Raw genomic sequence first — 15351 nt, forward strand, 5'->3', positions numbered from 1 at the left:
GCTTTAATAAAACACACCGACCAAAAGCACCTACAGAGATGGTTCATTTTAGCTTACAGGTTACCATCTGTCGTTGAGAGAAAGCAGCAGAAGAACTCAAAATCTTGAGTTTTCAAGTGCAGAAACTTGAAAGCAGAAACCATGGAGCAACACTGCTTGTTGGCTTACACATAGGTTCATGCTTAGCTAGTCTCCTTGTGTATAGCCCAGAATCAACTACCTGGGGAATGGTACTGTCCAGAGTGGGCCAGGCACTCCTACCTCAATTAATAATCAAGACAGTTCCCCATAGACATGCCCATAGGTCAGTCTGATCTGGGCAATGCTCCAACTGAGACTGCTTTTCTCACGTTACTCTAGGCTGTGATAATTAACAGTTAACACGAAGGTAAAAGAAATGAAGTGATTCTACAGAGTTGTCCTCTGACTTCCATATGTGTGCTGTGACATCTCCCCAACCCCAAAATATAAATAATGTTTTAAGGGCAAGGAGCCAGGTAGATTTGCATTTGAGCTGCGTCTGACATTAGTGACTACGGTGCTGTCTTGGGCAGATTCCCTTGCTGGATACCAGTTTTTTTCTCTGTAAAATGGAGGTCGTATGCTTTCCACCTGTCAGGGATGTTAGGAGAATTAAACAGGGGATGGGAAACACTTAGCCTGTGCTCTGGCATTGGCATTTAAGAATCAAGGATATGCAAAGGGGGGAGGTTTAGAGGACTGGCCAAAAAAATGATGTTTTAATCGTCTCCTGCTCACCCCCTTGATAAGGAGGGGTTCCTGTCCCAGGGGTCAGGGGATGGCCCTACGCAGAAAACCTGACAGAGAGTGGGAACAGTGCACAGCTGTACAGGAGCCCAGTGAGCACTGAGTGCCCATGAGAGGCAATCTCTGCAGTACCCAGAGGATGTGACTGGCTTCTTCAGCAACTTTGGGGGAGCTGAAGCCACTGCTGAGGGGCAGATAGGAGCTGCAATTGATCTCTGAGTTTGTTCTCTGAGTACCTGGAGCTTAGTGTGGAGAGGGACTAGTTTTAGGCCCTTTGAAGCCCTCTCAATATTGCCAAATTCTAAGGCAGCATGCAATATTGAGTTTTAATTTTTGACACCACAAAGTAGTGGTCTCGAATGCCATTGCAGTCATCTTTCAGGATCTGGCCAGGCCGCTGCTGAGAAGCTGAGTTGTGTGGAGGAGGACAGATGCACTGTGTTTAGAAAAGAAATGCCACAGTAGGTCATGTAGAGTGGTGTGGGCCAAGATCTGTTCACTGTACTCAGTTTTGCACATATTAATGGCTTGTGTGCCATCTGTGGCCCTTCAGAGGCCTGCCCAGGTCCTGGTGACCACTTTACCCTAGGTAAGGAGCAGCCTGTCCCGAAAGTGAACCCTGTTGGGTCTAGTGGCTCTAGTTAGATTGACAGCAGTCAGGGAATCCAGAGGTTCTTGGAAGACCAGGTTGTGGGAATGCAGGCCAGAGGCACTTGGGTTGTTGCCAAGAGGTTGCAAAGTTGTTTGCCTAACACCTGCCTATACAGATATAGACTCCTCTGTATTCTGTAGATTAGTGCCCAGAGACACTGGACTGTTGTGGCTATTCTTGTTTTAACTAGAGTCAGGGCAAAAGGGAGGGATGTGCAGATGACTTGTAACTTTGTAGACATGAAGTGTTGCTTTTAACATATTTCAAAAGAAGCAGATATGAACAAGTGTGATTTGAAGTTAGGCCGTGGCAGACAGTGCCTGGCTACTCCTCAGCACCTGTGGCACCTGGAGCTATTAGAGGTGCAGGATCTTGGCCCTCATGCTAGAGCTTCTGGGTAAGAATTTCCTTTGACAAGATCCCTGTGTGATCCTTGGGCACATTAAAGCCTGGGAAGTTGGTCTGGTGGGTGAGAGGACATGGATTTCAAGTCAGACAGATGAGATGAGATACTCACTGCCTTTGTTGACTTGCCTGTGTAAGGCCTTGGGCTGTTACTTAACATCTTCACTGTCAAGGCCTTATTGTAGATGGAGCGCAATGCCTCACTGGGTTGTTACAAGACTTGCTTAGAAATGTAGTATGGTTCATCATTATGGTGGCTCTTAATGATTCTTTGATAAGTGACATCCTAGTGCAACTTGGTGGAAAGAAAGGTCAGGCTGTCAGTGCTGACAGAAGGCAGGGATTAGCAAATTAGAAAAATTGGCCACCTGACATAGTGGCCCTGGAGAGGCCAGCCTGGGTTGTATAACAAGAACCTGTTTTAAGAAACCAAGGGCTGAGACTGTTGATCAGTGGTACAGCATTTGCTTAGTTAGCATCTAGGAAGCCCTCAGTTTGATTCCCTAGAACCTCACAAAAGGAGGAAATGGAGAATGAAAGGGAAGAGAGAAGCAGGGTCTCCTGAGTTGCTGGGTGGTGGATGTGGTCAGTTCTCTGACCAGTCTCCTTGAGGAGGAGCTAGAGTGCTTCTGTTAAGTAACCAACGGTTGACAGCTCAGCTGATGGGAGAAGAGTTGCCTGTAGGAGGGGCTTGGGGTGATGGTGACTAAGTCTCAGCAATCAGTGCAGCCCTGCATTGTAGAGCACATAACTATGGCTTGTACGTCAAAACTTAGACTTAAGTCAGGACTTAGCCCTTTATTAGCTGTTCGGTTCTTTCACAAAGTATTTAATGTATCTGTGCCTTCGTTTGCATCTGTGCACAAGGGTAAATGGGATTGTGAACTGTAAATCCCAGTACATAGCAAGCTGTGTGCCTGTGCAGCATCTTGCTCAGGAGGTAGCCTCCCAAATCCCTGAAGGTACATGCTGTACCTGAGTCGGCCCTTAGACCTTCCATGCTGGAGTTCTCGGGAGCTATTCTGGCTGCTTGGAGTTCCCAGTGACCAGAGTGTGCCGTAGGAAAGACCACTGGCCCACGGAGGTGTTGCTTCAACCAAGAACACTAGTGTTTGGGGCAGAGTGCTGATGACAGTGATGGTAAGATTAGAAACATGTATGTGTGAGAGACACGGCCAAGAGCCTTGCAGCAGCACAGGAAAGTCTGCATTCCTTACTGCAGCTCTGCCTATCGGGCAGTGTTAGAGATGATACCAACTGACAGCTGCCTTTGAACTTGAGAAATCCAGGCCTGCTGAAAGCTGCAGTCACCCTTTTCTAACCTCACCAACCATCCTTGCGTTCTCAGAAATAATTGCCAGGGCTTCTCTTTTAACTCGGCTGATTCCTCCAGTAGCTTACATTTGAAATCATCTCTTCGTGTGGAGCAATCCCCCATTTCTTGTCTCGAGTGTGTGATCTTTGCTCTAATTATGTTGAGAGAACCACTTATTTCACCTGGCTCTGGTTGTTTGTGAGCTACTAAACAGCCACAGGGTTAAGGCAGACTAGGATCAGAGAGTGGCTCAGCCTCTCAGGACCTCAGTCTCTTCCCTTGAAAAGGAGGAGATTGGACTAAGGTCATCTGGTCGTGTGACAGGAGTACGTGACAGATAGAGTAATGAAATCCTGTGCCGTGAAAGCAACCAAAAGGGCTCTCCAAGGTCCCTCGGCTCTGGCTGCACAGAGGCCAGGCAATGAGACAGAAAGCAAGATTGCAGAGGAGACAGTTATCACCAGAGACATTAAAGCAAGAGGTAGAATTAGTGCGGGACCCAAACTGACAGTCTTTGACCAAGAATTAATCAGAGTAGTTTTTCTCTTCTCCAACAGAAGCCCAGCCGTTGGGAACCTGCAGCTGGTTACTGATAGACAGTGTGGGTAGGATGTCTAGTCATCTGTCTTTGCTGTGGTCCCTCTCCCGGGGTCTGCCCATCCGACCTCTCCTAATGCTGACTCAGTTGGGTTCTTCCTATTTTGGAAGCTTCCACCCTTAAAATGCAGGTGCCCTTTCCTCTGCTCAGTGTCTGGCCACACCCATCATACTGCTGTTGCTTGGTGACATCTCTGTCACCAGTGCCTGGTGCAGTGCCATGGGGTCCCTTCAAGAAATAAGCCCAAGTGTCTCCTCTGGCTAGAGCACTTGATCTTTGCCCTCACCTGTTGAAGTCGTATCTAAGTGGCAGGTACAGCTCTAACCCTTGGTGTTTCCCTGCTACTCAGCAGGGGCCGTGCCCATCCGTTGTCTCCCTCTTTTCCTTCCTCTGATCTCAGACTGAGCCCATTTGAGAGTTCTGTTTGCAGTTGTACCAGTACTGGGTGAGCTAGGTGCTCCCTGTGGAAGTGGGTCTTGATTTATATTCCACTGGGCTCCCACAACACGTAGCAGTGTGCTGAGTGAATGATAGTGTGTGGGCTGCTGCCCCGAGACTCATAGGAAAAGCAAGTACAGGAGATCTAGTCTCCCCTCTCTGCTAGTGCAGCTAATGCCTTCACCCATGCCTTGCTAGGGAACTCCTGAGGCTCTAGAGGGCAGAACTTTTCCTTTAACACTGTGTATGGACAGTGTTACCTGAAGTGTTATTTCCTTCCATGTTCTTTAAAGAGATGTCACCTTCCCCCAACTGTGCCTTAGCTCCTGCTTGCTCTCTCCAGCTTTCTCCTGTGTTCTTTGTAACATAAGCATCCTCAAGACTTCCAAATCCTTTTTGGAAGGAGTCAGGGTAGGAATTTAAATAAATAAATATTCTTTGTGCCCCTTTTAGAAAGCTGGCCTAGTTTTCTACTTTGTGTTGAATTCCCATTTGTGTTTTGGGTCATTATACAGCACTTGGTTCAGCCAATTAAGTTTCTTCTGTCTGGTGTCTTTATTCTGAGTCAGTATAGCCTTTTCTTGAGGCTTTAATAGTGCTCCTTTGAGGAGCATCCTTCTTTCTGGAGTTCTTTCTTGTTGCTTAAACGTTTTCCCCATGGGACCTTTGACAATTTCCCCCAGCCTAGCAATTTCTGCAAGTGTTTCATAACATACTTTATATTGCTCCTGTGTCAATCTTCAACACTTAGAGATTTCAACACTTAGTGATCTTAAGTTTCTTTACCTCCCAAACCACACTGTACAGTCTTTTCTCTCCATGGAACTTCCCTGCAAGGGGAGGTAGGCTGGGACAGGAAAGCATGTTGGAAGCTGGGGTGAGTGTGGCTCAGCCTCTGGACTTTCTGGTGCTCCCTCTCCCTAGCCACGGAGCTCATCACATGCGTTTACTTAGTAACAGAATTCTAGCAGAAAGTGCTCTGCAAAGGTTGCACAGGTTGTATGGTTTGTTTCTCAAGTGTAGCTTAGCTAGAGCTCTGGGCCTTCTGTATCCCATTCCCCCAAAGTGCTCTGCAAAGGTTGTATAATTTGTTTCTTTAAAGACGGATACTTAAGTCAGAAGGCTGGTTTCAAAACTATTCAAAGCATCTCTTGGTAGTAAATGTAGCTAATTCACTAATGCTTACTGCACATGGCACTATTTAAGTGTAAACACACACACATGCAAACATGTAATATAGTTTTTAAAAGTTCAAGCAGAGAATCACCTCTTGACAAGAAAATTGTTTATTTAGTGTGGTCACTAATACTTAGCATTTATTGCTTCTGTCTTACTTTGCTTCTGTTTAGTGCACTTCCCGTGTCTTCCTTTTCCCTCACTTGCTACTGCGTTAATCATATTTTCCTTATTTGTTTTTATATCTCTGGTTTGTAAATACCTTTTTGTACCTTTCGTTTATAAATTCCTCCTTTCTGTGTATCTGTTGTTAGGGTCTCGTGTGTGCCTGGTAAGGGACTATCCTACCACTGAGCTCAGCTGCCCCAGCCCTGGCGTCATCTATCTCCTTATGTTCATACTTGTCTTTTTTTTGGTTTTTCCAGACAGAGTTTCTCTGTGTAGCTCTGGCTGTCCTGGAACTCACTCTGTAGACCAGGCTGGCCTCGAACTCAGAAATCCGCCTGCCTCTGCCTCCCAAGTGCTGGGATTAAAGGCATGTGCCACCACTGCCCGGCTATCATACGTGTCTTTATGTATGCTTAACAGGCAAGTTATTTGGAGCATCTTCTGACTGATAGAAAATGAGTCTAATCTCAGCTGATCTCCAAGAGTCAGACCATTGGTGTCTGAGACCATACACCTCAGTAGCAGCAGTTGGTCTTGTGAAAGCTATCGAGTGTGTCCCATGGAATTGCCCTTTGGTCCACACTTCTTTGCTTACAAATATTAATTGCAATGAGTCATTGGTCTGTTTCGAGGCCTTTCACTTCTGCTACACTATCAACACTGGAACCTCACTGGGACTCCTCTCTGATGGCCTGTTGTTGCCCTGTGTCATGGAGATACTGTGGTTTTGGATCTGCAGGAGCAGCCCCTTCATGCACTCCAGTAGTTCATTGATGTTGGGGTGGGCCAACTCAAAGCCCTGGATCTGGGCCTGAGAGGTATCTAAGCTTATCCCACTAGTTGTCCTGTATCAGCACCACTGGGGTGAAGCTCTCCTGCCCTGACCTGGCTCACGCATCCAATGCCACAGCCAGATCTACTATGCTGCTCAGGTGAGGTGCAGACCCTACTCTCCTAAGTACTGCAGCAGGAAAGGGGTGGGGTCAGCTTTTCTGTTCTCATGACCCCTGGGCCAGTTCTTCTGCCTGCTGTAGATGGCAAGGGATGAGGATGTGGTAAGGCATCTCTCCTTTACCTATGCCACAGGGCAAACAAGTGTCAGGGCCAGCTCTTCCATGTTCATGCCCTCATGCCCCTGCCATCAAGGTCAGTTCTATGCTGCCCAGGCAAGGTACAGGGTCAGCTCTCCTGCTCTCATGACCCCAGGGCTAGTTCTTCCATAATGCCCAGGCAAGGGGTGAAGCCACTACCTGATTGTATTGTAGGATCATCTTTGTCTACATTTGTGCCCTGTATATAGGACTGTCTAGTCGGGTGCTCTTATGTGTCTGCTTTCTAGTACTTTCTTTAAGATGCCTCCATGATGTAGTGTAGACAGGAATCTCTCCTTCATTAGGAACATGTGTAGTTCTCAAATTGTTACTTTATATTTTCACCAACAGAAGACATCCCAGTTCTTAGTGCTCCAATGTTTCATATTTTCTGAGCTGGGAGCTTCATGGTTTCTTTGCTGCTGCTGTTTCTCTTACATTATCTCTGTTGTCTGGTTCATTTTTCTTCTCACAGTGGCCCTGTCACAGATGGTCTCCTAGTCCCACACTTTGAGGCTCATCTCAAATGCCACTTTATCATCTTGTGCATGCTTGGCTTATAGGCATATCCCTAGAGGTGACAACAGTGCTCCTCTGTTTCTTCTGACCCATTGATGTGAATGGGAAGCCAGTAACTGTCTGTCTTCCATCACTATGAATGGGGAGTTGGTATTATGTCTGCTATTGTGTTAATTGATTTTGAAAATATCATTCTAAAGACATGTATCTGTCTGTAATTTTATTTATTTATTCTGGGGGTTGCTTATGTCTTGCATGTTCTTAGAAGCGTAGCAGAAGCCGAGGAGTGTTATGGGTATCCTGTGTCACTCACTGAGTCAGAAACTCGCCATTTGGGATAGGATCACAGGATTTGCCTGTCTCTGTCCATGCCTTTCCTCTCAGTGCTGGCATCATAGGTACCACATGATCATCCCAGTCTTTATACCAGTTCTGGGGATTCAGACTCAGATCCCCATGCTGTTCCACACTGAGCCATTGTTCCAGCCCTATCTTGAATTTTAGAAATTTTCAGAAACAGTCTGTCCTCTTGTGTTCATGTCTCCATCTAAAATGCCCCGCCGATGTCTGTCAGGCTTCGCATTCTGTCTTCTATAGTCTTAGCTTTCCTTTCCTGTTTTCTGTCTTCTTAATTTTACTATCTGCTGTGAGTCATCTCAGACTTTTCTTTAAGTGAGGACCTTTCTCTTTAGTTCTGTCTAATCTGTTCAGCAGTGAATGGATTTCTGTGACTAGTTCCCTTGGGGTGTGTGTGTGTGTGTGTGTGTGTGTGTGTGTGGTCTTGACTGACACACAGTATCCTTTGATGTGCTTGTAACCTGTATTCATGGTACTGCCTGCTATGTCTCATCCATTGGTTTAGTTTTTATTTTCATTCACTACTGGGTACTGAAGACCTGCCCATGTCTGTGTCTCAGTAACAGGATGTTTTCTGTCTTGTGGCCTGTCTTCCATGGTGTACACCTTCCATTTCTGCTTACCTCTTCTCTTAGTCACAGATGTTTCTAATCCCTCTCACGTCTCTACAGTGCTCTACAGTCTCGGTGAGCATGGTTTCCTAATGGGCCTGTGTGCGTACACAGAAGTATGCTTCCCAGCCTGCAGGCACCTGTGTACCGCCTGGCTCCTGAGCTCTTTACCAGATTGCTTTCCTAGAACAGTGTGAATGGCAGACCCATCAGTGGTACCCTAAACCCAGGTTCTACTACGTGCTTCTATTTGACCTTGAAGAAACTGAGCAAATTATCTGGGATTTAGTCTTCTCATCACAAAAAGAGGGTAGTGTTAGTGTCTGCCACTGACCAGGGATAGTGTCTGCTCCTTAGGTGTTAGGAGAATAAAAGGAGTTGATAAGCAGAATAAGTCATTATTTTGTAACAACTCCATCACTGCCTAGGAGTCACTTTGCTTGCCCTTCCCTGCACATTCCATTTTTTCCCCCTAAGATTATAGGACTTTGTTATATTTTTTTAGTTATAAATCCATTGATGGCTTTAAACTTTGCAGATGTCTCCCATTTGTGAATCTGGGGGATAGAGAGTTCTGTTGATATCTATACACATAAAATATAAGCCTCCTGTCTCTTTTAGGGCAGCATTTAAGAATCTTTTCTTACCCTCACTTCAAAAGTCCCTTCTGAAACTTCTCTTCTGTTACTTGCTCACCTGGCCTTCTTCACGTGCTCTGTGGTGGCAAACATCCTTTCTGGGTTTTTCTTTTTCTCTGTGTGAGTCTCTTTGCTTTAGGTTATGAAAGTTGTCCAGTTTCTTCTGATGCATTCCAGAAACAAGTTTTTGTGTTAATTTCTCAGATTGGGATTCCCGTAAGACAGAATGCTTGCTGTGCTTGTGTGTCAGGGGCCTCTGTGTGGTTCCCTGCACCAGGTCTAGATGACTGGGGCTGCTGTCAACTTCCTGGTGCTCAGTGCTGCTTTAGCATAGGGGGATGGGCCTGGGCCCTGGGCTTCATGCAGGGTCTCAGTTCCCGCTCCCTGTCCTTGGTCTGCTGGAAGCCACATCTCTTGCCTGCATTACTGCAGTGTCCTTCAAGTCCAGAGCCTGTACAGGAGCTTGAAAGCCCACGGGGCCACTGGTCTCAACTTCCATTTACTATTCCATCTTTGATTTTGATGTCTCTTTCATTTCCAGGTGCCTGGGGATTTTTTTTTTTTAAACTTGACTATGTATTTTAAAAGCATTTCTGTGGGTTTTATCCAGCATTTCTGTCTGTCTGTAGTGGTAGAAAAGATGACTTTATATCACCTCAGTGTGCTGTTTTGCCAAAGGTCGGTTCTGAAATTAGCAGTCCTGTTAGTTTTAGTATTCTTTTTACTTTTAATATTGTCGGCTTATACATTTATTAAATAGCCCTTGCCTGTCCTTGAATGTTTTTGACCATAACTACTTCTATTATCCTTTTATTGATCAAGTCTACCACATTGCTGGTGTCCATACTCACTGTGTGATGCGCTGGCTGCTCTTCCAAAGGACCTGGGCTCATTTCCCAGCACCCAGATGGTGCTCACAGCCATCTGTAACTCCAGTTCCAGAGGCTCCGACACTCTTCTGGCCTCCATGGGCATTGTAGGCACGTGATGCACTTACATACATGCAGGCAAAACACCCATACCAATAGCATATGTGAATACAAATCTTCATTACTCTTTCCCAGTTTTTAAAGAGATCCTGCCATTTGATTGATTTGTTCTCTCTGCCTGACTGCTTATTCATCAACTTACTACATTTTTTTTCCTTTTTATTTGTTAATAAGAATATTCAATAGTTTGACCACAAGGATCCCATGGGCAATGCTTACATTTTAAATTTTCTTCATGTTTTCTTTTGGTCTAAGTAGTATGAGATAGATACAGATTCCCATGCTATTCCTGCTGCTCCTGCTTCACTCCAAGTCACTCAGCCCCCTGTTCATGCACTGATAAACACACAGGGCTTTCTTCTCTGTGGCTTTTGTTCCGCCCTGGCTGGGCTAGCAATTGTTATGTAGACCTGGGGTGAAGTTCTGCTTCCTTGCTGCTGGGGTTGCAGGCATGTATCACAGAAGCCCATGTACCTTTTTGTAACATAAATGTTAAAACAGCCTGTACTCAATTGGTCAGGCTAAATGCTCGCAGCCACCCTTTTTAAGGAAACTGAAAAGATGATGTGAATTAACAAATGCAGCCACCGAGGTGTGGGTGAGGGGTGGAATGGCTACAAGTGGAAAAGAATTCTACAGTCTCTTGGAAGTGACTATAATATATAAGATGTATTCTGTGTGAGTGTTTTGCCTGTGTGCTTTCTTTGTACCTGGTGCCTGTGGAGGCCAGAAGAAGGCATCATATCCCCTATACTGGAGTTACAGGTATGGATAAGCCACCCTGGGGTACTGGTGACGCTCTAGGAGGGAGAACTCAGGAAAGTGTGCCGGGTGCCCTGTGACTGGGTGCTCGGCCTTCATCAGTTCGTTAGTCAGGGTTCAGGATTTTCCAACCATGCTTGTTTGATGGAGGCTTTTGCACAGGGCAAAAACAGAAGATCACTGTTCCTGGTGATCTTCTGCTTCTGCCTGGTACCCATCTGAGGGAGCCAGTATCTCTCTCCTCTAGTCAAGGTTTCTCCATTGGTCAGCTTTTTGATTACTGTCAGGACCATGGTTCCTTACACACCCTTCGCATGCACACTGAAGCCTGGGCTACAGGTAAGGTTTGCTTCTATATCCCAGGTGTCAGGACATGTGAGACATAGATGCCAAGAGGAACAGTCACGATTATTTAACAAAGACAGCTACTGTTTCTCTTCTTTTTAAAGAGAAATTCTCTACCCTTTTCTTACCCCATGGAGATACTGCAATTTTGTCATCAGTGCAGAGTCCACAAACTGAAACCTGAGCTGGGCCCTCATTACCTGTCTTCTTTAGTGTTATCTGGACCATTCTGTCAGTGACCTGTGGTCTTTGCCTTTAAGAGAAAACCCAGGTTCTTCTATGTGGCCTACTCAGCACTGTGTGCAGATTCCTGTCTGCCTTTCCAGACCCATTTCTTGATTCTTCCAATCTCCTGCTTCATACCCTAGTACCACTGGTCTGTTGATAGCCTCCCTCCACCCCGGCCCCTGCTCAAGAGGGCTCTTCTGACCTGTGTGCCTTCTGCAGGTTGCACTGCACAGACTGTCAGCCCTTGCCACCCACTTACCTCCTCATCTTTTATGATGCAGTTCAGAGAGCTGGGGAGGTGGCTCCGTGTGTAATCTGTTTGCTATACAACATCTGTTTGCTATACAACATGAGGACCTGCATTTAGATATCTCTACCCTTGCACCATTGTGGAGGTGGAGACAATAGAGTCCCTGGAAACTCATGGGCCAGGTAGGCAGGTATTTGCCTTCACATACATTGTACACACACACACACACACACACACACACACACACACACGCACGCACGCACGCACGCACGCGCACACACACACAAAGAGACAAAGAGTCAATATTCTTCCTCCTGGTTTTACTCATACTCCTGGGCTCCTCTGTCCAAAACTAAGTTGTTACGTTTGTATTGCAGAGCCCCATCGTTATATTTCCCTCTGATTGGTGCTTCTTTCTACCAAGTACTGTGGGAGGCAGCAGTTTAAGCACTGAGAGCCAGCCAGCAGGTGGTAGACCCTTTCCAGTAAAGCCTAGGCATTACCTAGCACAGGGGAGGCATGGCCACTGCACCACATACCTGCAGGTGGTGTGTGATAGCTGAAAGCAGGACAAGGCGAGGACAGGGACAGTGACCAAGTGTTCTTACCTGGAAATGTTCTAGACAGGAACTATTTTGGATATTTTGGGTTTTGGAATATCTGCCTATGGAGAATTGTTGATAGGCCCCTGAATATAATCTTGTTTCTTGCACACTAGTCTGAAGGCCATTACACACAGATACTATTGTTAGTACACTGGACTGTTGACTGCTGAGCCTGTATCTGTGACACCATGTTGGTGCCATTTCATTTGCAGCTGGCAATGGTTAGCACCCACCTACGAACTGATACCTTTATTTTCTCAGTAGTTTGGGAGGCAGAGGCAGGAGGACCAGTTTGGACTGCATAAAGAAAGATACTGTCTCATAAAACAAACAGAGCAAATGAAGTCGTTCCTGATTCCGAAGCATTTCAGATTACACGTGCTCCACCTGTGTAGCCCTTGAGCACTGAGCTGGTGGAGGTGAGAGACTGAGCTGGTGGAGGTGAGAGAGCGTCAGCCTCGCATGAATGTGAGGAACCCTGTGGCTGCCATGTGCTCGGTGTGATCCTATGTGAGCAGAGAAGGCAGTGCATAGAGCTGAGGACGGAGGAAGAGAATGTGGAGGCAGCTGGTGGTACTGAGACCATGGTGCAGTTCATTATGAGAACCTTGACTTTGATCTGACACTGGAGCCTTTAAGTCATTTGTGCAAAGAAATGCTGGGCTCTGGCTGTGTGCTAAGTAGATCACTCTGACTGTTGAATAGAAGGTAGGGCAGGCAGAGGCATGGAGATCAGCTATGGGAGTGTTGCAGAAACCCTGGTATTTGGGGATGGTGGTTTAGACTGGCCACAAGGAAGAAGAGGTGCTAGCATTTACATATATTGCAAGTAGGTTTTGAAAGATTGGATCTAGTGTATGAGGAAACCCTGGCATTGGAGGTTATTATGGGTTTTTAATTTCTATTTTTATTTCATTGTATGTGTATGAGTGTCTTTGTATGAGTGTGTGTGTATGAGTATTTTATTGTATGAGTATTTGGTCTGCATGTATGCCTGTGTACTAAATGCATGCTTGGTAGCCTTGGAGTTTAAAAGAGGGCTCCAGATCCCTTGAAACAGACTGTTGTGAGCTGCCATACAGATGCTGGGAATCAAACTTGGGCCTTGTAGAAGAGCAGCCAGTGCTTTTCACTGCTGAGCCATCTCCACAGCCCCTGTTATAGGGTTTTGGTATGAACAGTTAGGATTTCTGGGAAGTGGGGAAGATGGCAGGGAGCTTTGGAGTTATAAAGTTTCAGAAGCCTTTTAGGTTTCCATTTGAAAGTATTGAAAAAGAACACAGGAAGTTGATATACTGCATGTTGAAACCAGGAGTTAAGAGAAGGCCTGAGCTGGAGAAGTGATGAAGAATGCCCAGCAAAGAAAGCAGGGAGACCTGGCCAGTGAGTCAGTAGAAGCATGAACCCCATGACAAGTTTGTACAGGGGGATGGGGATGGTCCCTGCCCAGTGTTATGACAGCTGGAGTACTGGGACAGTGTATGTCCAGTCTGTTCCTCCTGCTGGCCAGCACTAGGGGTCTAGGAGGGGCATACAGCAGAGTAGTTACAACTTCCAGATCAGCCAGTAGTGATGACAGGCCTTTCCATAGCTGGTTTCCCCTCAGCTACTCTCTGGAATGGGGAAGGGAAGATGACTCCTCTGTAGAGTCACCATGAGGATCCAGTGAGACCATGCATGTAGGGCACTAAGCATGGACCCTGCTTAACTAGTCACATAACTATCATGTTTATGGGCAATTCAGGAGCCCTGGTACCCTGCTACTCCCTGCTGAGCAACACTGTTGGATGGATGGATGGATGAATGGGTTGCTGTCTGTTACTGAATAACTGAATTGTCTTTTGGCTTGTTGAGCATCTCCCCCTAGGCCTTTCTTTCCTGAATGCCTGTTTGCTTAACATAGTTCTTTGTGGGTCTCTCTAGGACTAGGTGGAGTCTGAAAATCGAGAGGAAGGGGTCGAGGGTGGAGCCACACCATGGAACTCCCTAACTACAGCCAGCAGCTGCTTCTGCAGCTCTATGCCCTGTGCAAGGAACAGCGATTCTGTGATTGTACCATTTCCGTCGGCAACATCTACTTCAGGGCTCACAAGCCAGTCCTGGCAGCGGCCAGCCTCCTGTTCAAAACCCTGCTGGATAGCACGGACGCCATCTCCATTGATGCATCGGTGGTGAGCCCTGAAGAGTTTGCCCTCTTGCTGGAAATGATGTACACTGGCAAGCTACCTGTGGGCAAGCACAACTTCTCTAAGATCATCTCTTTAGCAGATAGCCTGCAGATGTTTGACGTGGCTGTTAGTTGTAAAAATCTTCTGACCAACCTGGTAAACTGCTCTGTCCAGGGGCAGGTGGTAAGGGATATCTCAGTGCTGTCCTCAGAGGCAGGTGGCAAGGAGTCAGAGAAGCCTCAAGTAGAAGTCCTTCCCTCTGAAGGTGCTGGGGAGCCCTCTTCCTCCCTGGAAGTTTCTGCCATGCCAGCAGGCCCTGAGACTGCCAAGACCCAGGAAGTAATCCACATGGCTACCCAAGAGATAAATGCAGACCTTCCCATTGCCCAGGAGGTTCAGGTGGCTGCAGAGATCACAGGGGTGACTTCTCATACAGCTGAAGTTTGTTCCCCTTCCCTTGTTGGACAGATCCCAAGTGAGGCAAAGGAAGCAGATACAGAAGCAGGTAACAGTCAAAATGTGATTTTGTATCTCATTTCACTTAAATTTGTAGTTAATTGAAATATATGCTTCTATTGCCAGTTACAGTATTTGGTGGTTTTTATTTTTTGATATTCTTTGTTTTGTGGCCGTTTGTTATTTTGGAACTGAGTCCCTCTGTGTAGTTCCAGCTGGCTTGGAACTCACCATGTAGACTAGGTTGGCCTCTGACTGCCTCTGCTTCCCAAGTGTTGGGATTATAGGCATGCATCACCATGCCCCACAGATGTTTTGTTCTCACTGATAATTTACCAAAGGTCACCATTGGGTAGAAAACCACAATATACCACAGCCCATCACTGGAATCTTCTTTTAAAATGTCTTGTTTGTTGGTATTAAAAGTTGATGTGGGCTACAGAGCAGAGAGGCAGTACCAAGACAGCAATGCCCTGCTTCCCAGAGTGACCCAGGACTGTCATCAGACAGATGATGTCAGGAGAAAAGCCTCGAGATGCTGACATCCTGCTTGTCTCTTGTGTGCTAGGTGGGCGTCTGCAACTGAGGGCTCTCCTCAGCTGAAATTGCTTTCACCATTTCAAGTACGAAAGCCCTCTGTTGTTTCTTTCTCATCTTCATTCAGAGTGCAAGAGGAAACAGGACCAACTGACTCTCCTGCTAGAACGCGAAAGTGTCTTCTCAGATGCAGACTTGCTCAACCCAGACATGCTGAGAAGACTGGAGGGATGTTCAGAGATTGAAGGGCCTCAGAAGGAGGTAGGTGCCCTGAG

General features: G+C 46.4%; 1 protein-coding gene across 7 annotated transcripts in view; it reads left to right on the forward strand.

The window, feature by feature from the left end:
* Zbtb40 (zinc finger and BTB domain containing 40) overlaps positions 1–15351 on the forward strand; it is a 69535-nt gene that overhangs the window by 15459 nt on the left and 38725 nt on the right. For all 7 annotated transcript variants that reach the window (XR_013110381.1, XR_013110382.1, XM_076933942.1 and 4 more), the window contains exons 2-3: positions 13839–14588; positions 15204–15337. Coding sequence is in view for 5 of the 7 variants with exons in the window: in XM_076933942.1 (XP_076790057.1) it covers positions 13892–14588; positions 15204–15337 (831 nt within the window). In the remaining 2 variants the exon portion in view is untranslated. The remainder of the gene's footprint in view (positions 1–13838; positions 14589–15203; positions 15338–15351) is intronic.

This window comes from Arvicanthis niloticus, chromosome 5, assembly GCF_011762505.2.
Source record: "Arvicanthis niloticus isolate mArvNil1 chromosome 5, mArvNil1.pat.X, whole genome shotgun sequence".
NCBI lineage: Eukaryota > Metazoa > Chordata > Mammalia > Rodentia > Muridae > Arvicanthis > Arvicanthis niloticus.